The sequence below is a fragment of the Glycine soja genome, chromosome 2 (assembly GCF_004193775.1).
Source record: "Glycine soja cultivar W05 chromosome 2, ASM419377v2, whole genome shotgun sequence".
In the NCBI taxonomy this organism is placed as follows: domain Eukaryota; kingdom Viridiplantae; phylum Streptophyta; class Magnoliopsida; order Fabales; family Fabaceae; genus Glycine; species Glycine soja.
This window is the reverse complement of record NC_041003.1, coordinates 8312651-8333451: the sequence shown is the minus strand read 5'-3', so window position 1 is coordinate 8333451 and position 20801 is coordinate 8312651. Positions and strand designations below refer to the sequence as shown.

Genomic DNA, 20801 nt, shown 5'->3' with positions numbered 1-20801 from the left:
AACCTTTTTAATTTATTTCCCGAAAAAATGGGATGTTACCGTGCTTACCTCTAGAATTAGAATTCATACATTTGTCCACAACAACAAGAACAAATACAAATATAAAAGAGCTTTCAAGCAAAGTTAAAAATTATGAATGTTTTTTAGAAGATATGAACTAAATGATCACTTATAGTTCATTCTACCATGTGATAAGAAAAGACTTGTCTATAAAAGAGCTTTCAAGCAATAAGTTAAAAAGTATGCATGCTTTTTTAAATAATGATCTAAACTATCACTTATAGTTTATTATACCATATGGTATGAAAAGACTTGGATGAGACTATTCTCCATAATGTAACTAAACTAACAGATGAAAGATAAGTAAAAGAAACACTATCGGTGGGATTATAAGTTTTCATATCATCCATAAGCTTTCTCAAACCTATTAGATAAATTTTATAATTCACAAATGTTATTTATTCAATGAAGAATGTAAAAGTAAGAATAATCTACTTGTAGTTGATAGTTTCTGAACTGATTTATTGAAAAACAAGTGTCCCTATTTAGGCTGGGAAGATATACTTGCTGATAGAGAAAGAAATAGGTACAATAAGAGCATATGCTTTTAATGCTTAGTTTATCCTTAGGTTCAACGTGATAGATATACTATTCACATTCTCCAGATAAATTTTCTTTGTGTTCAACACCATACCTTTTTGATTTCAGTAAAAGAAGTTGCAACTATTTCATTGCATTATTATTATTATTATTATTATTATTATTATTATTATTATTATTATTATTATTATTATTATTATTATTATTATTATTATTATTATTATCTTGGTTTCAGTAAAAGAAGCTGCAACTATTTCATTGCATTATTATTATTATTATTATTATTATTATTATTATTATTATTATCTTGGGGCTTCAAAATTTTCATACCATAAGGCATTACCAAAGAAGTAATTATGAAAGAAAAAAAATTACCTCATCTCCTGTGTGATCAGTTATGAAGTGAAGCCAACCATGCCATTCAGCTGGAACCTGGGAGGCATTATATCTAGTCTTCTTTGCATATTCAACCCACTTGTGCCTTCCAGCCAAATATTAAGAAAATCATGACATTTATAAATTTGTTATCATGTCAAACATGCGGTTTACATTACTAAAGTTGATTACTTGTTGAAGATAGAAAAAAGTATAGCATTATGTTATAATATTCATGGTGATCTTTTATGGGAATGATGACATTTTCACAGCAACATTTACTAAGACATTGATTTATCGAACTCTCTGCACTTGAAAATCGAATGTTGAGGAATGCTCACACCTCAAATTCAACTAAAGTGACAAGCTTTTTTTGTTGGTGATCTTTTTTTTATGATTAAAACACATGGAGAGCAACATCCCTTATATAGTGGAAGAAAATGGATTGAAAAGGTATATATGGATCTGTAAACTATAAAAAGACAAACAAATGTATGCTATTGATTAAGAAATACTTAAATAATTATTATCAAAATGTTTTTTCATTAAAATTCATAAGAAAAAAATTTAAAGATAATAAAAAGTATAAATAATTTGAAGTAGTAAATTTTATGAAATTTGACTATTCAAATTAATTAGGAATTTGTACCTCGTTGATAGCAAGCACTTGGTCGTTGCTCTTCTTCATCTTTTTCAGTTTTCTCATAAAATACCTAATTGAAACCAAAACAAATTCAAGATTATAACAGAACTTCGGGGGCCATTAATCTCTCCAGCATATTTTAAAGAAGAGCAATCAATTGATAGAAGCAACCACGCTGAGAGGTGGAGCGGTGAGAAGTCGACGACGATGGAGCTCGAAACGGAGTGGACGATACAGCTTGAAAATAGCATTGACATCGGTATAGGTTCATCCAAGATAGTTTTGTGTTCAATTTTGTTTAGGGAAAAGATAAAGAAGAAGAATAGAGAATGAATGAGAATGAAAATGAGGGATACTGAGAAAAGCTTAAGCCTAATTTTGAAGAAAGGGGTCTGGAAGAAAGAAAGCGGGAAGAAGATGATGTAGGAAGTTAATAAGGAAGCCACGTGGCACCTAGTCTGTTATGATTTTTTTCTGTTATGATTCTGTTTTTGTGGGTATAGATAAGGGGTGGCAGGGAAAGGAAAAAATAACTTTTGTAATCTTTTTCACTGAATGCAATGAAACTATTCGGGTTCTATTCTTCCATTAGAATCCCTAAAGCTTTGTAGTTCTTCGAATAGTCGTTATTCCTAGTTTTACCTTCATCAGTGGTATCAGCTTGGACCTTCCATTGGCAGTTATGGCAGAAGCAACTCATAATCAACCAGCGTTGCGGGAACAAGAAGAGCGCTTGGAACACCGGATCACGTCAAAACTCAAAGCGCGCATAATGGAGATTACATCTTCAATACAACAAGCGATTGACTCTTCCATCGATCGACGAATCTTGGAAACATTACAAAAGAACTTTGATTCAGAGATTAATGCTACGGACCGAGGACCTCATCGTAGAGACGAACACCATGCAAATTCCAATTATTCTTGTGGAACGCGTTTGGCACAAATTGATTTCCCGCGCTTTAGTGGTGATGCAATTCAACAATGGATCTACCAATGTGAAGTGTATTTCGGGATTAATGGTACTCCTGTGGATTTTCGGGTGAAATTGGTTGTAATGCACTTCAAAGGGAAGGCACTACAGTGGCATACCTCCTTTGTGAAGACTCTTCCAGAAGGTAACCTTCCTAAGTGGACTGAATTTACAAACATATTAATCGATCGTTTTGGTGTAGTATATGATGACCCAATGGCTAAACTTATGCAATTAAGACAGAAGGGTACGGTGGTGGAATACCATGATCAATTTGATGCAATAACTTCTAGATTAGACATAAGTGTTGCTAATTTGTTAAGCTGTTTTTTAGGAGGGTTAAAAAAGGATATTCAAATGACAGTTAAAATGTTTCAGCCTCAAGATGTAAGAAAGGCATTCCAGTTGGCTAAATTGTATGAATCTGCTTCCAGTTCATACATCCCTACCAAAACCTTCCCTAAATTCCAGAAAACACAACCTAGTACAAAAGCCATTTTACCCACACCTAACCCTACCCACAAGCCTATTGATTCACAATTTACCTTAAACCCAACTCAACGACAACCTAATAAAAAACTCACACCTGCCTTTATGGCTGAGAGACGATCCAAAGGACTTTGTTATTTTTGTGATGAACCATATAGCCCCAACCATGCTTTAACACATAAGAAACTTGAGATTCATGTTCTGGAGGTGAGTGATATTGAGGAGGAGATTGTAGATCAGTTTGACAACACGCATGAAGATGGTAGTACTTCTTTGGACCCTCAAATATTAGTTAATGCCCTGACTGGTATAGCTAGTTCCAAAACTATGAGAGTGAATGGTTACTATTAGAAGAAACCCTTACATATACTCATCAACACTGGCAGCACCCATAATTTTTTGGATGAGGGGGTGGCTAAGAAATTGGGTTGTCTTATAACAGACATTCCTATCTTAAGTGTGGCAGTAGCTGATGGAGCTCGGGTAAACATTACTTCTACTGTTAAGCAGTTTTCTTGGATACTTGAAAACACTGGATTTACCTCAGATATGCTTCTTATACCCTTGGGTTGTTGTGATGTGGTGTTAGGAATTGAGTGGTTAGTTACTCCAGGGGACATTACCTGGAACTTTTATAGGTTATCTATGCAGTTTTATGTCCAAGGTAAGAAATTGGTCTTGAGAGGGGCAACAGGTGCAAGACTAAAAACGGCAACAAAAAAAAACAGTTACAAAAGACAATTGTCTTAGGTGTGCATTTATCCATGCTACAATTGTGTGACACAAATAATAATTTCCTACTGCACTCATTAACCACACATGCTACCAATCAAGCTACTCCTGAATCTATAGAGGAGTTACTATTGCAGTTTGAGGACATTTTCCAGGGACCTACGAGACTACCACCTAAGAGAAAAGGTCATGATCATAAAATTCCCTTGGTTGCAGGGGCTAATCCTAATAATAAGAGGCCCTACAAATATGCTAAGCAGCAAAAAGATGTTATTGACAAGTTGGTGCAGGATTCTCTTAAGTCTAGTATAATACAGAAAAGCAGCAGCCCTTTTGCAAGTCCTGTTGTCCTAGTTGGCAAGAAAGATGGCTCTTAGAGACTCTATGTTGACTACAGAGACCTTAATAAACAAAAAATTAAGGACATGCTCCCTATTCCTTTAGTAGATGATCTTTTGGATGAGTTGCATGGGTCTAAGATGTTCTCCAAAATTGATTTATGGTCAGGTTATAACCAAGTGAGAATGGAGAACAATGATATCCACAAGGCTGCATTTAAGACACATGGAGGCCACTTTGAGTACTTAGTCATGCCATTTGGCCTAACCAATGCACCAGCCACATTCCAAGGTCTCATGAATAATATTTTTCAAGGCTACCTGAGAAAGTTCCTTTTGGTGTTTTTTGATGACATCGCAATATATAGCAAGGATTTACAACACCATTTCTCTCATTTGCATATGGTATTGTTGACTATGAGAAGGAATTCCTTGTATGCTAAGAAATCTAAATGTTACTTTGGTGTAGAAAGAGTTGAGTATTTAAGCCATTTTATCACAAAAGATGGTGTGTCAATTGACCCTGCAAAAATCATGGTTGTCAAGAACTGGCCAACCAACATCCTTGAAACAGCTGAGGGGATTTTTGGGACTTGCAGGGTACTATAGACGGTTTGTTCGAGGGTTTGGTGGGATTGCAAGGCCTTTAACCAACATGTTGAAGAAAAATAATTTCCACTGGTCTAACAAAGCAAAAGCAGCATTTCAATCCCTCAAGGATAGTCTGATTCAATCACCAGTATTAGCATTACCTGACTTCTCTAAGGTGTTTGTGGTTGAGGTGGATGCTTCAGGTTATGGCATTGGTGCTGTGCTGATGCAAAATCACCATCCAATTGCTTTTATTAGCAGAGTCCTCGATATACAACAACAATCACTTTCCACATATGAAAAGGAACTGTTAGCAGTAGTCTTTGCAGTCCAAAAGTGGAGACATTATCTATTGAATACTCACTTTATTATCAGAACAAACCACAAAAGCCTGCAGTATATACTGAGCCAAAGGTTGACGACATCCTTCCAACAGAAATGGTTGGTGAAATTGATGGAATTTGATTTCACAATTGAATTCAAACAGGGAAGAGAAAATTTAGCAGCTGATGCCCTATCCCGACACAAAGCCGTAGACTGTCAAACAATCACAACTCTCATACCGGAAAGCAACATGTTGAACAGAATCATACGCTCTTGGCAGGCTGATCCTGACATTCAAAAATTGATCCAAGATTTGCAAACCGATGCTTCTTCACATAAACATCATACTTGGAACCATAATGAACTCAGAAGGAAAGGGAGATTGGTAGTTAGGAAGGATCTAACTTTACAGACGGATTTGTTACAATGGATACATGCTGGTCCTACTAGTGGCCACTCGGGTAGGGAAGCCACATTGAAGAGGTTGAAATCAATTGTATATTGGAGAGGCATGACCAAGGATGTCAGAATTTTTGTGCTCAGCTGTGAAGTTTGCTAGAAATGTAAATATGACAAATCTTCCTATTCGGGTTTGCTACAACCCTTACCAATTCCAGAGAGGATATGGCAGCATATCACCATGGATTTTATTGAAGGTCTACCAAATTCCAAAGGAAAACAAGTGATCTCTGTGGTAGTGGACAAATTAAGTAAGGCGGCCCACTTTATGTCCCTAACACACCCCTACACTGCTATTGAAGTTGCTCAATCCTTCTTGGACAATGTGTTCAAGTTACATGGTTTTCCAGACTCTATAACCAGTGATAGGGATCCTATCTTTGTCAGCCAATTTTGGAAGGATTTGATGGCCTTTCAAGGGGTTCAGCTACAACTCTCTTCAGCTTATCATCCACAAACGGATGGTCAATCCGAGGTGGTGAATAGATGCTTAGAGACATTCTTGAGTTGTATGTGTTGTGATGTTCCTCATGAGTGGTCTAAATGGCTTCCGCTGGCAGAATGGTGGTACAATACCAACCATAACACTTCCATATAGTGCAGTCCTTATGAGGTTATGTTTGGCCAGCCTCCTCCAATTTACCTTCCTTATTTGCCGGGTGAGTCAAAGGTGGAGGTAATTGACAGAAGTTTGCAGAAAAGAGAGGAGGCATTAAAGTTAGTAAAATTTCACATGAAGCGGGCTTAGAAGAGAATGAAGCAATTAGCAGATAAGAAGATAAGTGACAGATCGTATGAGATTGGTGATATAATGTATGTTAAGCTCCATCCATACAAGCAGATTTCAGTAGCATTCAGACCTAATGCAAAGCTAGCACCTAAATACTTTGGACCATTTTAGATCAAGGATAAAATTGGGGTTGTAGCTTACAAGCTGAAGCTGCCACAGGGGTCTAAAATCCATGATGTTTTTCATGTTTCACAGCTTAAAAGACATGTTGGTGAAGCACCAGTTTCAAATTTCCTTCCTACAGATTCCGATGGTGTTATGGGAGGCAAAGAACCTGAACTAATTCTGGATAGAGCAACTGTCAAGAGAGGTAACAGGACTGTCACAAAGGTGTTGGTCAAGTGGAAACACCAATTAATCGAATATGCTACTTGGGAGTTCTTGTATGATTTGAAGAGGACGTATCCAACTTTTAATCCTTGAGGACAAGGATTTTTTGAAGGCAGGGGAATTGAGGTAGGAAGTTAATAAGGAAGTCACGTGGCATCTAGTTTGTTATGATTTCTATTATGATTTTGTTTTCGTGGGTATAGATAAGGGGTGGCAGGGAAAGAAAAAAATAACTTTTGTAATCTTTTTCACTGAATGCAATGAAACTATTTGGGTTCTATTCTTCCATTAGAATCCCTAAAGCTTTGTAGTTCTTCGAATAGTCTCTATTCCTAGTTTTACCTTCATAAGAAGAAGCCTGACCTCATAGCCTTGGTAGCTCAGACGTGTAGAGCTAGTATGGGTAAGTAGCGGGGTAAGAAGAAGAAGAAAGCGTATTTAGGATTTTGAAAAGAAAAAGAAAAGTGGACAGAAGCGCAAAATAGGACTATACGGATTGTCGATGTGAAGGGAAAGCTCCGAAAGAGAAACAAAAGGCAAACGAAGCAAAGACAAAACGCAGCACTGGCATTGATTATTTTATTGACAAAAATTTGTAAGAGTGCCACATATGCAAGGTGGTCATTGAAGGTCGGACCATTTCATAGGAAACCCTGATTAAAGCTTGGTTATTAAATTAAAAATTCCTATTCTTATACTTAAATTTAGAGTTTGGTTAATATGCTTGAGGTTTTAGCTTCTAACCTTAGCACAATCATTGTAAATAAATAATCTAATAATCTTTAACTCAAACTTGTAATCAATATTTATTGTTAAAAATTTGACTCAAATGAGAAATCAATATCAATTTTGAGAAATCTTACCCAAATAACGGATCACACAGCTATCATTGAATTCCCACCCCACATCCCTCCAAAAAAAAATACATTTTTTTTAATGTTAAAATTAAACATGAAAATTTCTTAGGTATAATATCCTGAGTAACTTCTGCATATTTCAATTAACCTAGCATTGAATTTACAACTTATGATGTTTATAGACGTAAAAACAATGTACCCAAAAAATACTAATGCACAAGCAAAAGTACTACTGTACTAGTGTGCAAGTAGTCGTCCAAAAGAATTTAACACAGTACTTCCTTAGGCTTTGACCAGGTGTTGGCCTCGAATTCCTTTCTTGTTACTCCAAAAGCTATATCATATGTAGTATACGTCTGTGTCACACTAATTAATACACACTTTGTCCATTTGCAGGAAGTCATTAATTAATCAACCTCAAGTCAAGCTGAGATGAAAGCGAAATCAAACAGATGACAAATTTAGTAGTTACTTACTGTAATTCACTCTGAAAACTCTGCTTTCCTAAATAAATAGATTCCTTTGCTACACTCCAAACAAATCAGCATGAGCTACATGACCAAATTCATTTAAGTTCCATTAATTTGCTAGCGTCTCTCTCTGATCAAGACCAAAACTCAAATCTTTGAACATCCTCTCTAGTTCAGCTTTTCATTGGAAGGAAAACAAGACATTTACATGAAAGGTACTAAGTTGTATTTGGTTTTGTTTATGACTAGCCTTTCATGTGTGAAATTTTACAGCATCTTTCGTCTTGGGTTTGGATGTTACTGTATTCTTCATTACATGGGAATTATTCCAACAATGCCAACATGAGTGATTGAGATCATTTTTGCTAGTTCTTGCAATTTTGTGTATTGATTACTAGCATTTTTATTCTATGAGAACCCAAAGTGCCGGTATACCTATTTAAAATCCTTTTTCTGTTCACTAAAGAATCTGCATTCAAGTTTGAGTGCATGTGTACAATTTTGTGCTTCAAATTTCAATCCTCCTTTATGACTAGCAAACAAAACCGTAACCATAACCTTCTCTTCCAATTCCTGAAGTGCAAAGTCATGGTAATGCATCAGCAAGATCATTTTCCGCCATTAAACTCCATCCATGTCCTACAATCTTTTCTTTCTTGATTGATATGCAGGTGCCAATTTGCCCAACATGTCAGAAGCTAGTTCTTATTCCATTGATATTGCAAAGATGAGAAATGCTCTTTTATCATCAGTTTCTTCTAGGTTTAACTGCTATGGTAATAGTAATAACTCCAAAGTTATTAATTGCAAACATTTTAAATATCTAAACTCAGTCACCAAGCTTTTTTGCTTAATTTTTTTTGGTAATTCAGGAAATGATGAAGCTCAGTTTGAAATTTTAGAAGGCTCCATGCATATGAACGATCTAATGTAAGTGAATTAATGTTATCTTAACACTGTCTTGTGCAATTTGATTTTCATTGTGGTGTGAAATAAACGAAACAAAGTGAACGAAGTACGCATAATCCAAATTTGTTCTTTTTCGAGTTTCACCAGGTTTAGCTTGCCACGAGAACAATCGGATTCTATTTCAATATGTAAAATTATTGCATGTTTGGTATCCGTATCATCCACTAATAGTAATTTACAAAAGACAAAAATCAATATGATAATTAATTGAAGGATTCTATTAAAGCATAGTATAACACCATTATTTTATATCATCAATTTATGGTTTTACTAAATACCAATCGACATGATAATACAAGCAAAATAGACCAGACAAAGCTAATTCATTCGAGCTGCATTTGTTTAGCCATAACCGGTTTGAAAGAGTGCATATTTTTCATGAAGTTTCGTATTATTTTGATTATATAACATGCATCGAAAGAATCTTGATTAAATTTTAACGATGGCCGGAGGTTAGAATTAATTATATCATTTTGAGATAAGTGGTTGAGCTTGGCATGCCCTTCTCTCCATATGTGTTTCATGTTTTATTTTGTTCGTACTTCTGAAAAGAATTTGACTTAAATATCAAAATTCATATAAACAAAATCTTAAGGTTAATAATTTATCCTAAAAACCCCTATAAGAATTTTAATTAACTTTACTGTTAACAATTTGCATAGAAAAAATTGCAAGTCCCGGTTCACTTCTGACAGTTCTTTGCAATAGTACACACTCTTTAATAGCTTAATTGTGTTATTCATACAACAATTCTTATAACATTTTCTTATGTCTATCTTTCTCATTTATAACATGTTATGCTTTTCTCTCTTAATTATACAATTTGTTGTGCTAGTTGTTGTACAAATAACACTTCTCTTTATAGTGACTTCCATATCAATGGCTTCAACATGGAGTCTAGAATATTCAACAATTACAGCCAATTAGGTCAAGGAGTCCATACACAGCCAAGCCAGTCTCAGTCTCTGATTTATGACTACAATCATTACCCAGGTTTGGTGCATATACTTTTCAATACTAGACTAGATATTAGGAGCTCCTTTTTTCTCTACCTACTCTGGTTATTATACGATCTTTCCCCAGTCCCAATAACTATTGAAATATAATTTTGTATCTTAGTGAAAACCATGAATATTCTAATACTTTGACAGGTAGTCTCTTTGCCATCCCAAGCAGCAAAGAAATTTCTCAGCAATCATTGTTACTTGACAAAGACCCTTCTCAGTATGAAGGAGTATGTCCATGTTTGGCCCTGTTTTGTAATTGAATCATCACAATAGAAAATGGACTTCTATACATTATAAATCAACACGTGATTTCTTGTTGAGAATTTTTAGTTTCATAATAAGGGTTAAGTTTTAATGCAACTTCAAGATGACTAATAATCCCTGACTCAAGTTAATTATTTTTAATTTTTAAGTTAGAGAGGGGTTTGCAGGTATGTGGAAATGCAAGAAAGCGTCCATTTGAGTACACTGACAACATGTCCTTGTGGAAAAAAGTGAAAAGCAATTCCAAAAGCAAAATTACAATCATGGAACCGAAATGGCATCAAGCAAAAGAAGTTTCAGAGATAATCCCTCCGCACAAAGTAACTAAAATTAAAAAGGTTATAATTCTTTTGTGGCTTATTAATGTTATTCTTGAGATATCAATGAAACTTGTGTAATTCTCAGAAGGGAGAAAAGAAACTTAATTTTATCAAAGAGTAAGACTAGTACATAATTATTATGAATAGAATTTAGTGTTGTAAACTATGATAATAGTAGTTACTTTTTTTTCGTTTTGCTGATTAAATTAGGCACTAGGTAATTCAATTTAACCGTAAGCCTAAAAAATGCCCCTTTTTTGCCTTCAGTTGCATGTGCCTATGATGACAAATCAGAAGCTTAGCAATAAAATTACAACTCTACAAAAGTTGGTTTCACCTTTTGGCAAGGTGAGTCATCATTGCTAACCCCTAATGGACAAAAACTAGATCCTTCATTTCTTACTAGCATAATAAACACCTTTAAGAAAGTGTGGCCTTGGCTTTCTGAATATCCTGCAGACTGACACCGCATCAGTTCTTCAGGAGGCTTCTCTTTATATCAAGCTTCTTCAAGCACAAATCCGGGTACATATTTGATACTCCTAGGCAGAAAATTATATTACCAGGCAATAAAAATAAGAATACATTATAAGGAAACTTGAACAAGTTATTTTGAGATCACTCTTACTTATTTTGTTCTGGGATTGTAGACTTTGTTTCAGATGCTGAGCTTCACTTACTTTAGCACGATTAATGATCCCCATACTCAGGTTGATGATTAATTATCATGCTGTACAATTGCTTTCTCTCTAAATTGCTCGTCTCTGATCATTTTGTTTCTTAACAGCTGGTGTCACGTCAGGAATGTGCGGACAAATTGGAGGTTGACCTAAGGAGCAGAGGACTTTGTTTGGTTCCCATATCAATCACAGACAAAATAACAAAGGTAGACCAGATTCATCATGCTTCGGCCTCAATAAATACTTAGAGGCATAGTTCCTTTATAAGCATGGTAAATTAGTTGGCGCATACTATATCAATTTGAACATTTGCTAAGATATTGATTGCATATTTAGGAACATGTTTGGGACCATAGTTCTTTTAACATTTCTCACAAGAAAACAATGGATTGCATATCTTCGATTTACATCAATTTTAACAAGTAATGAGCCAGTTAAACGCGGATGTTTGTCTTCAGGACATGGGGCATGAAAAACAAAACCAAATCCACGTATGACTTTATTTTGTAAGCTTTACTGTTTTAGTCACAATTTCATCTTATCCTGCTTCCACTTAAATTTAAGCAGAAAGCCACAGCCACAGATAATATATTCTTACTATGTCTCTGTCAACCAAATACCAAAGCCAAGCCAATGGTAAAAGATGCTTACAGTACACCATTCACAAAAAAAGCCAACTTCACAATATCAATATGAACTCATGATTATATTCCATTATCAAGTAAAATGTCCACCTACCACATAAAAGATCATTGTATCTATATACTACAAACTATAAGTTTCACGTTTCAATTGGTTCAATTTTTCTCATCAACACAAGCCCAAAACCACACCAGCAATTCTTTACAGCTAATCACAGTCATCAGAATAATATTGAATGTCAACCTGCAATGTTGTAGTCACCTGCTGGCTGGTATAATTCGTAGTTCTCAGGTGTTTCCAGTTTTCCAGTAAGATAGTTGCTCCCTGCAAACATTAATAGAACATTCTTGATTGTCAAATTTCTTTGATAAAGAAAAAGTTTAATCCTTCGCCTAATTTCCAAATTAAAACTAGAAGGTAATTTCACCACACAGTTCCATCACTACACTCCATAGTCTAATTAAATTCAAACACATGAAGATGAGACTCATCAAAATGGTTTCTGGTGATGCACGAATATGCAAAGTATAACATACAGGGATCTTTAAACAAGGTATAGCAAATTGGTTTTGGGTTAAAAAACAAATATTAATAAATTACAAGTTCAAGTTGGGGTGATTTCCAGGAACAGTTCTTGATTTCCAACTTGGGGTGGAGACAAGTGAGTTTTGAAGGGAGGAGAGTTGATAGACCAGTGGCTAAAGGTCACTAAAGTTTATGTGAGGAGACACCTAAGGCAAGGAGCACCTGTTAGACATGATCAGGTTATGACTTATCAGAATTGAAGAGAGAGAGGGTCTAACTGCCAAGTGGCAGTGTCAGCAAAGGGGGGTGTCATGAATGGGAGAGGGTATATAAGCATCTGCAGTGAGTACGGTGGAAGGAGGGGGGATGGAGACTTAGGACCTTGAGAGAGAACTAGAACTAGGCCTCTTGAATGCCTAGAGTGGTTTTTTACATTTTCTTCTCCATACCTACTTGAAAACACAGCTATACTTAAGTCCTGGTTCACCAAGATCAGGCCTAATACTAAATAATACAGTACATTTCATCTCCCTTTTCTTTGTCAATTTCCTGGTACCTATCAACTGACTTCCAACTTAAAACAACATAACATTAGAGAACTTTAATCTTAACTTTACTTGACTAATATAAGGGCAAATACAGAAAGAAAGCACAAGAAGTTACATACTTGAGTTTGATAGCAGCCCATCAAAAGCAGGCACATGATGAAAATTTCTGGTCCCATCAGACGGGAAGACAGAATCTGGTTTGTTGGATTCTGGATTCAAGTACTGCAAACTATCATGGTTCTGGAAGCCTAAATTATCAGCAGGCCCAGCAGAAACGCTAGGAGGGGCCTGAAATTCGTCCGGCTTTGTCTTCTTATCCTTAGAATCAACCTCAGTCTCCACTTCTGATTCAGCATTAGCACTAGGCGCCACATTCTGCTGCTTTCTTTTGGAGCGAGCCCGCCTGTTCTGGAACCAATTATACACATTGGTCTCAGAAATCTGACCATGCTGGCTGAGCTCATTAGTGATCTCCTTGATCTTTTCCTTGGTGGGAGTCCCAATCCCTTGATCAAATATTCGCTCCAGAATCTGAAGCTGCATAGCAGTTGGAGTCCACCGCTGCCTTGAAGCTATTTTGAGACCACCAGACCCCAACAATGGATCACAATACATATTCCCCAGCCTAATACCTGTCAATTAAAACACCAGTTAATCATTATTACTATGACTTAATACTATATGGCTATATGCTCTCACAGCGTAAAGGATTTTTACAATAATTACCCTAAAAGTCATATCAAACTATGATTTTTGATTAATCAGTGCAATTAAGCCATCAAATTATTATTTTCTCTATAGAGAGTGATGCCACTTTCAATTCAATAAACAAGTGCTAAATATCAAAACCAAAATTTGGATTCCTTCATTAAATTAGCTCATGCATTGTACTTGTACAAATTGGCAGAATAGTTGGAGAAATACTTTAGGCAGTTTATTAAATTAAACACACATGTCTGATTTAATAATAGTTCACATGAACAGTTTAAGGAAACTAAAATGACTAGCAGACATCGTAACTGAATATAACTAAGAACTCTTTCAATTCAATTAAATAAAAAAGACAGTGGTAAATTGCTAACTATTAAGATTAAATCCGAAATCTTTCATTAAATCAGTCCATACGTTAAACTTACACACTGTGACTGATTATATTAAAACAGCTCATACGTTATAATTTGGCAGTGACATAGTAGGAAAAATACTTTAGGCAGTTTATTAAATTAAATTAAACAGTCGTGGGAAAGTAAAGTAACATTAACGGAGAGTGTCACAAAGTAATGAATAAGGCTGAAAGATGAAACCTGCGAGATCTTGGTGTGCAGAGATGTTTTTGTGCATCTCGATGAGTTGTTCGCAGATTGTTGCGTAAACCGCAATCTGTTTGCGCAGAATCTCGAGCTGTTCGTCGGTCATCACTTTCACGCACATCATTTCCGCGTTTCTGTTTGGTTGCCAACAACGCTGCTTCTGCCACTCCATCGCGTTCACCATCTACTTCAACAAACCGCGATCACACATTCACATGTGTCTACGATATTTTATTTATTTATTATTTATAAACCCTAATCATGAAACGACGAGAACGAGAAGCAGGGTTAATGGAACTAAAATGACTTTAGGCCCAATTTAGTCACATTTGTGACCATACACCCGGCTGTATCATATTTGTCAATATTAGGAAAGGCCATGGCTTTTCATGCCTGCATAATCCAAATGGGATTCATATCTAGTACACTTATTGGAATTGGACATGACAAAAGGAAAGCCAAGTGACCCAAGTACATAACCAATAAAAAAAGTTTATTACGAATCCACCAACTGGCATCGAAATCTCATTTGACGAAAAGCAAGTAATAATCACGAAAAATCAATGAAATAAACAAACAAGAGGAGAGCGAAGAGAGACAGAAGCAAACAATAACAGAATCATACGAAAAAATATTAAACATAAACAAAGGACGAAAATCAAATAAAGCAATCGAACAAGACAAACGAAATAAAAAAGAAAGAAAAGGAAAAAAGTTCATTGGATCTAGAAACCACACAATCATTACAAAATAAAATACATATATATATATATATATATATATATATAGAGAGAGAGAGAGAGAGAGAGAGAGAGAGAGAGAGAGAGATTAAGAGAAGAGCACGTAACTGGTTGGATAAATCGATTAAAATGCAGCAACGAATTACGCTGTGAATGCCTTCAATCAACCAAAAACAAACGCAAAGAATCTGAAAATTTTAAAATAAATAATAATCAAAAACCGAAAATTAAAAATGATACAGAAGAGAATGAATCGAACGCTGCATCAACGATACGAAGGTGAAGAAGAAGAAGAAGAAATCACGCTTACAGATACGAAGGGGAAGAGAAAACGCGTTGTTTTTGTGAGAAGGGGGAACGGATGCAAAGCAATAGCAAAACCCTAGAAATCGAAGAGAGCGATTGTGTTGTTTGAAGGTAATTCAGAAAGAGGGTGTTGCCTGTGGGTTGAATGGTCCCGTAAAGGTGCGAATTAACAAAATCCTTGATATACGCCAGGGGATTCTATCTCTTATTTCCTTATATATTTAGGATTTTTTTCATATTTTTAATTTCCATACTTTTTAACATTTGTGATTTATTTCTTATATATTTAGGATTTTTTCAGTTTGATATTATTTCTTATTTTCTATTATTTTGTAATTAGTTTTCTAAATTAGTTAAAATTATTAGCATAAATAAGGATAAGATTTTTTATATATAAAAAAAATAATGAGAATAAGCATATCCTGGTTGAAATCCAAACTAGGTTTTTATTTGTTTGATGTATAAGATAAATATTTTTTATATTTCAAAAAATTAAACATTTCTAATGTCAAGTGAACAATTGAAAAGGAATGTAAATTATTATAGAAAATTAGATAAGTAGTAAGAAGTCGTAATATTTGTTACTATTTATTAATTTTTTTAATTGAAGTGATAAAGTATTTTATGAGTTTAATTTAATTTTTTTATTTATAATTTGAAAATCGTATATGTTTTTTTTCATTTTATGACTTTGAAGTCTTCAATTTTTTTATATATATTTTACGATTTTGAAATCATAGTTTTTTTGTAAAGTTTTTGTTTTAGATTTTTTTTTTACTTGTATTTTCTTTGATTTTGCTTTCAATTTTTTAAAAAAATTGTAAATAATTTTATTTAGCTAATTATTAAATAAGTATTTTTAATTTTACTTATTATTATTTTTATTTAATATCTTGTATATATTTTTTATATGATTTTGTTTAATATGCTATATATATTTTTAATATTGTTTTATTTAAAATATTGTATATGTTTTTTTAATATTATTTTATTTAATATATTTTGTATATTTAAAATTTAGATAATTTTTTAATAATGTTATTGAATTTGATTTGTTTTGTAAATGAAATAAAAAAAACTAACATAATGTTATTCAATATTTTTTAAAAATATTTGTTTTATTTAAAATACTTAAACTTTAAAAAACAAAAATTTTAAAACAAATTTTAAAATAATTTTTTACTAATATTAACTTATAATTTATGAAATAATATTATTTATTTTGCATAAAGAAATTTATTATTAACAACATCTAATAATTTAGTAATAAAAGTAGTTGTTAAATTAAAAACAACATGATACATTAATATAAAATGAACAATATAAATTAAAGAGAAACATAAAAAATAAAAATTATATTAGTTGTTTATTTGTTTGCATGAACAGTTATTACGATTATGTTATTCACTTCCACACAATGAACATTTTTTAGACTTATTTAAAATTGGTTCGTCCTATATGAGTAGTGGTTGACATTTTCTCTTTACTTTCAAGAGAATGAAAGTTATGTGAATAAACTTTGAAAATGTTTTTCAGCATAGATGGTCAACAAAGTCATCATAATCACATGACCATTCGTTTGCATGCCATTACTCATCAACCAAATTGCATATTTGTAATTTCTTGAACCTTAAGCTCTCATATTCTTCAAACATACATGCGAACATAATGCAATGTTACAATATGTCGATTTTTGTTATCATGACATATACATCTTTAGAGTACCTATGTTCTTTCTTTATCATATTCATGATTTTCATACGCATGAATTATTTATTTTATAAAATATTTAATGATTTTCATGTCATTAGTACCAATGTCTTGCCTTTTTATTTCTTTTAAAAACAAATCAAATTCAATAACATTATCAAAAAATTATTTAAATTTTAAATATACAAATATATTCAATAAAAAATATTCAAAAAATATATACAATATTTTAAATAAAATAATATTAAAAAAATATGCAACATATTAAATAAAATCATATACAAAATATTAAATAAAATTAATAATAGGTAAAATTAAAATATTTATTTAATAATTAAATAAATAAAATTATTTACAATTTTTAAAAAAAATTGAAAGCAAAACAAAAGAAAATATAGGTAAATAAAAAACCTAAAACAAAAAACTTTACTAGGAAAAAAACAAAAAATTATGACTTCAAAAGTTATAAAATATAAATAAAAAAAAACTTACAACTACACAATCGTAAAAAAAAACATAATATATATATATATATATATATATATATATATATATATATATATATATAACTTTAAAGTCATAAATAAAAAAATTAAACTCAAATCATAAAAAAAATTTATAATTTCATTATAAAAATAAAAAATTAATAAATTATAACAGATATTATTATTCTAACTCAAAAGTCACATACACATGTTAGAATTTACTGTATTAAAATGTACCCATATGAAAAAAGAAAAAAGATTTGTCCTCATTTGTTTAAAAAGCCTTCTCTGCCCTCATCTCGGTCGCGTCTCTCTAATCTATCATTTGAATTCTCGCGCTTAAATGCTAATTACCTTGTTAGTCAAATACTCAGGTGTCCTCATCTTATTTTTAAACTTCCTAAAGAGACTGCAGAAGACTAGCTTCCTCACTTGCTCGAATAAAATGTTTTTTCTTTTTACATGATTCACTGAATAAAATGTATTAATTATTATAATTTTTTAACATTATTTTTAATTTGTATAGATAAAAAATATTCTTAGCAAGAAATTTAAATGGATTCTATATGAAAAAGATAAAGAGTTTTTAATATATGCTTATTCTTTCCGTGGTTTTTTTAGATTTCACGATATAAGAACATATTATTTTAAAAAAATAATTTCAAGATTAAAAAATTATTAAATATCTTTAAAAATAATTAGATCAAATGTCACTTACTTCTTTTGTTAAAATTCTTAGTATACATTTTTGGTAGCAAAGAAATGGAAGGAAACTAAGGGGAAAAGAAATGAAAAACAAATGAGAAATGAGCCTTGTTTGATAGAGTAGAAATAGATAGAGATTAAAAAAAAATGTAGGTTTCACTTTGTTATTTTCTCGCTCAATTATGTGAAAATGTCACAATGAAAATGTTTATAAATTACTTTTGAAATCGTAAAAAATGGTGACCGAAAGCATTTGTTATTAGTTTGACGTATTACGAACATTTTTAAAGTACTATATATAATTTTTGGTTAAATTCTATTTTTAATTCTTTCAGTTTTTCAAATTCATGATTTTGATCTCTTGTATTTTAATTGTAACATTTTATCTTTCTTGTAGATTAATAATTTTGGTCCTCTAAATAGATTATTAATAAATAATTATGATTAAATAAGTTACTAAATTAATTATAAATTAATCAAAATTATTTTATTAAAAAAATTGAATAAAAAATAATAATAATAATTTTTCACAAACATTGTATTTCTCATCTTCTTTGCAACACACTTCTTCTTTCTATCTTCATTGTCACACTTGAATCCACCCACAATAACATCACATTAAGATTAATAGTCATTTATTAAAGTTTTTTAAAATTTTATTATTAATTTAATATCTCTAATAATCACAATTATTAAGTTATTATCTATAAAAAGATCAAAATCGTAAATTTATAAAATTAAAAAGATCAAATATTACAATTAAAAATCAACAAAATTAAAATCATGATTTGAAAAACTTGCGAGAACAAAATTCAATTTAACCTTAATTTTTTCTTTAAAAAAAGTCAATCAATTTTGGTTGTTAAAAGAAAGTCAATTAATTGTCAACCCTTAATAATATATTTTTATTTTTAATCAATCTTGTAATATTTTATTTATTTATTTATTTATTATTTCACTCAAGTCAAATACTCCTAAATTTAATCTTATTTTTTCCATATTTTCGTCCACATTATTTCTCTTCTTATTTTCATCCACTTTTTTTTTTCTCTCTTGCCAAATAAGCTATTAGATTAAAAAAATGTACTAATAAGTTGAACTCTTTGCTTTGAACACTAAGCTAGAAAATCTATGAATTTGGCCTCTTACCTTTTTTTCATTTTTTTTTTTACTTTTTTTTTTGTGCTAAAGAGGTTGGATATAAACAGATAATCCAATTTGAAAATCCTTAGGTGAATTACAAGATACCAACACTTCTTTAAAAATGTATTACAATTTGATAATCCAACTTTTCACATTTCCTTAATGTTCTTTGTAGTTATATCAATTTTTTTTTAAAAAAATAGATGTAATATTTCAATATTAAGGATATGTTCTTAACTTGGGCCGATCATAGAGCTCGATTTTAGGTAATGATATAAAATTAAAAATTAAAAATATCAAATTAAAACATGCAACTATTAAGAGAGTAAGTATTACAAAAATACTATTTATGTCAAAAAAAAATTACAAAAATTCTAAAAATTTACTTATAGATGAAAGTTCTTTTTCATAAGCGCGTGACAGGTAATATTTAAATTTTATACTTCTCTTTTTGTTAATATATATTTTATAAGTCTCATTTATTTAATATTTTTTATTTTTTTATAAATAAAAAATAAAATACCAGACCAAAATGTAAATATCAACTTAAAAATTCGACACGGCAAATTCATTTTCATTATCTCTAGTCACATTGATACAACTCAGTATAAACTGGTGTTTACAACTGAATTTGTAGATCACATTGTCAATTGTATTTATATTTTAATATATTTTAACAGAAAAACTAACAACAAAGGGTCCATAGCTCAGTGGTAGAGCATTTGACTGCAGATCAAGAGGTCACCGGTTCGAACCCGGTTGGGCCCTTATTCATTTCTAATTTTTTTCTTTACTTTTATTTTGTGGGTAAATTTTTCCAATTTTTTTTCTTTACTTTTATTTTGTGGGTAAATTTTTCCAATTTTTTTCTTTACTTTTATTTTGTTGGTAACCCTTTCCACGCTTTTGTGCCTCACTACGTAAACGAACACGAACACTTTGGTTCCTCTACTATTCTCAACCATAATTCAAACAACGGGGGAGTAATGATCTAAGGAAAACACGTACCATATAAAATCACAGATTAGAACATTTTCTCGAACACGAACCAATTTATTGGAATTAGACAACAGGTATTAAAATCACAAATAATGAAATAAATGTTAGTTTTTAGCAATAAAATATATAAATTAAAATATAAAAAATGCGTTTGAAATGTTTAGTTAAAAAAAACATACTAAATTAGTTTGGTAACATCTAGTAATGATTAAAATAATTAAGGAAGCTAAAAATTTCTTTTCATTGAATTTCTATTTAGAAAAAAGATTTAATTGTAAAAATAGTCCTTCCTATTTATCTGAACTTACTAAATTAATTTTCTTATATTTTGATTCACTATTAGATTTTTTTTTTTCAAATTAACTATTTAAGTCCCTAAAGTTAAAATTAAATATTAACCGTCACATGTTAATATGTTATTATGTGTCATTATGTAAATGAGATGTTGTCTTGCTATTTCTTCGTGACAGCATGTTT

The 20801-nt window shown here is 31.7% G+C and overlaps 2 protein-coding genes, 1 long non-coding RNA gene and 1 other non-coding gene across 8 annotated transcripts; 3 read left to right on the top strand and 1 right to left on the bottom strand.

Annotated features, from left to right (window-relative positions):
* The first annotated feature begins 7903 nt into the window (after nt 1-7903).
* LOC114370258 lies at nt 7904-10609 on the top strand. Its single transcript, XM_028327561.1, has 6 exons — nt 7904-8186; nt 8643-8747; nt 8844-8901; nt 9806-9933; nt 10092-10174; nt 10379-10609. Exons 1-6 carry the CDS (start codon nt 8180-8182, stop codon nt 10607-10609), a joined length of 612 nt encoding a protein of 203 aa, XP_028183362.1. The 5' UTR covers nt 7904-8179.
* Nucleotides 10610-15473, bottom strand: LOC114385329 (WUSCHEL-related homeobox 8-like). 5 transcript variants are annotated; one of them, XM_028345371.1, is made up of 7 exons: nt 15287-15473; nt 15085-15164; nt 14231-14457; nt 13046-13558; nt 12097-12177; nt 11160-11375; nt 10610-11073 (listed from the first exon to the last, which is right to left on the bottom strand). In XM_028345371.1, the coding sequence occupies exons 3-6, from the start codon at nt 14418-14420 to the stop codon at nt 11281-11283; spliced, it is 879 nt and encodes a 292-aa protein (XP_028201172.1). In that variant the 5' UTR covers nt 14421-14457; nt 15085-15164; nt 15287-15473; the 3' UTR covers nt 10610-11073; nt 11160-11280. The 5 variants fall into 5 exon arrangements, with proteins under 5 accessions (XP_028201172.1, XP_028201164.1, XP_028201189.1 ...); XM_028345363.1 differs by having other exon boundaries at nt 14231-14420; nt 15287-15472; XM_028345388.1 differs by having other exon boundaries at nt 12115-12177; nt 14231-14420; nt 15287-15472.
* LOC114385357 lies at nt 10970-11721 on the top strand. Its single transcript, XR_003660862.1, has 3 exons — nt 10970-11056; nt 11182-11241; nt 11319-11721. It is a non-coding gene; the product is annotated as an uncharacterized LOC114385357 (long non-coding RNA).
* A 4548-nt stretch (nt 15474-20021) lies between the features above and the next one.
* TRNAC-GCA lies at nt 20022-20093 on the top strand. The gene has a single exon. It is a non-coding gene; the product is annotated as a tRNA-Cys (tRNA).
* The last annotated feature ends 708 nt before the right edge of the window (nt 20094-20801 follow it).

Excerpts from the sequence above, each read along its gene's own strand:
- LOC114385329 (XM_028345371.1), bottom strand. The coding sequence starts at position 14,420 with ATGGTGAACGCGATGGAGTGGCAGAAGCAGCGTTGTTGGCAACCAAAC. Across the intron at positions 13,559-14,230 it reads TGCACACCAAGATCTCGCAG|GTATTAGGCTGGGGAATATG; the intron begins GTTTCATCTTTC and ends TTTAATTGACAG. Across the intron at positions 11,376-12,096 it reads AGGTGACTACAACATTGCAG|TCCTCTGCTCCTTAGGTCAA; the intron begins GTTGACATTCAA and ends AACCAAACAAAG.
- LOC114370258 (XM_028327561.1), top strand. Across the intron at positions 8,748-8,843 it reads TTCTAGGTTTAACTGCTATG|GAAATGATGAAGCTCAGTTT; the intron begins GTAATAGTAATA and ends TTGGTAATTCAG. Across the intron at positions 8,902-9,805 it reads ATGCATATGAACGATCTAAT|TGACTTCCATATCAATGGCT; the intron begins GTAAGTGAATTA and ends TTCTCTTTATAG.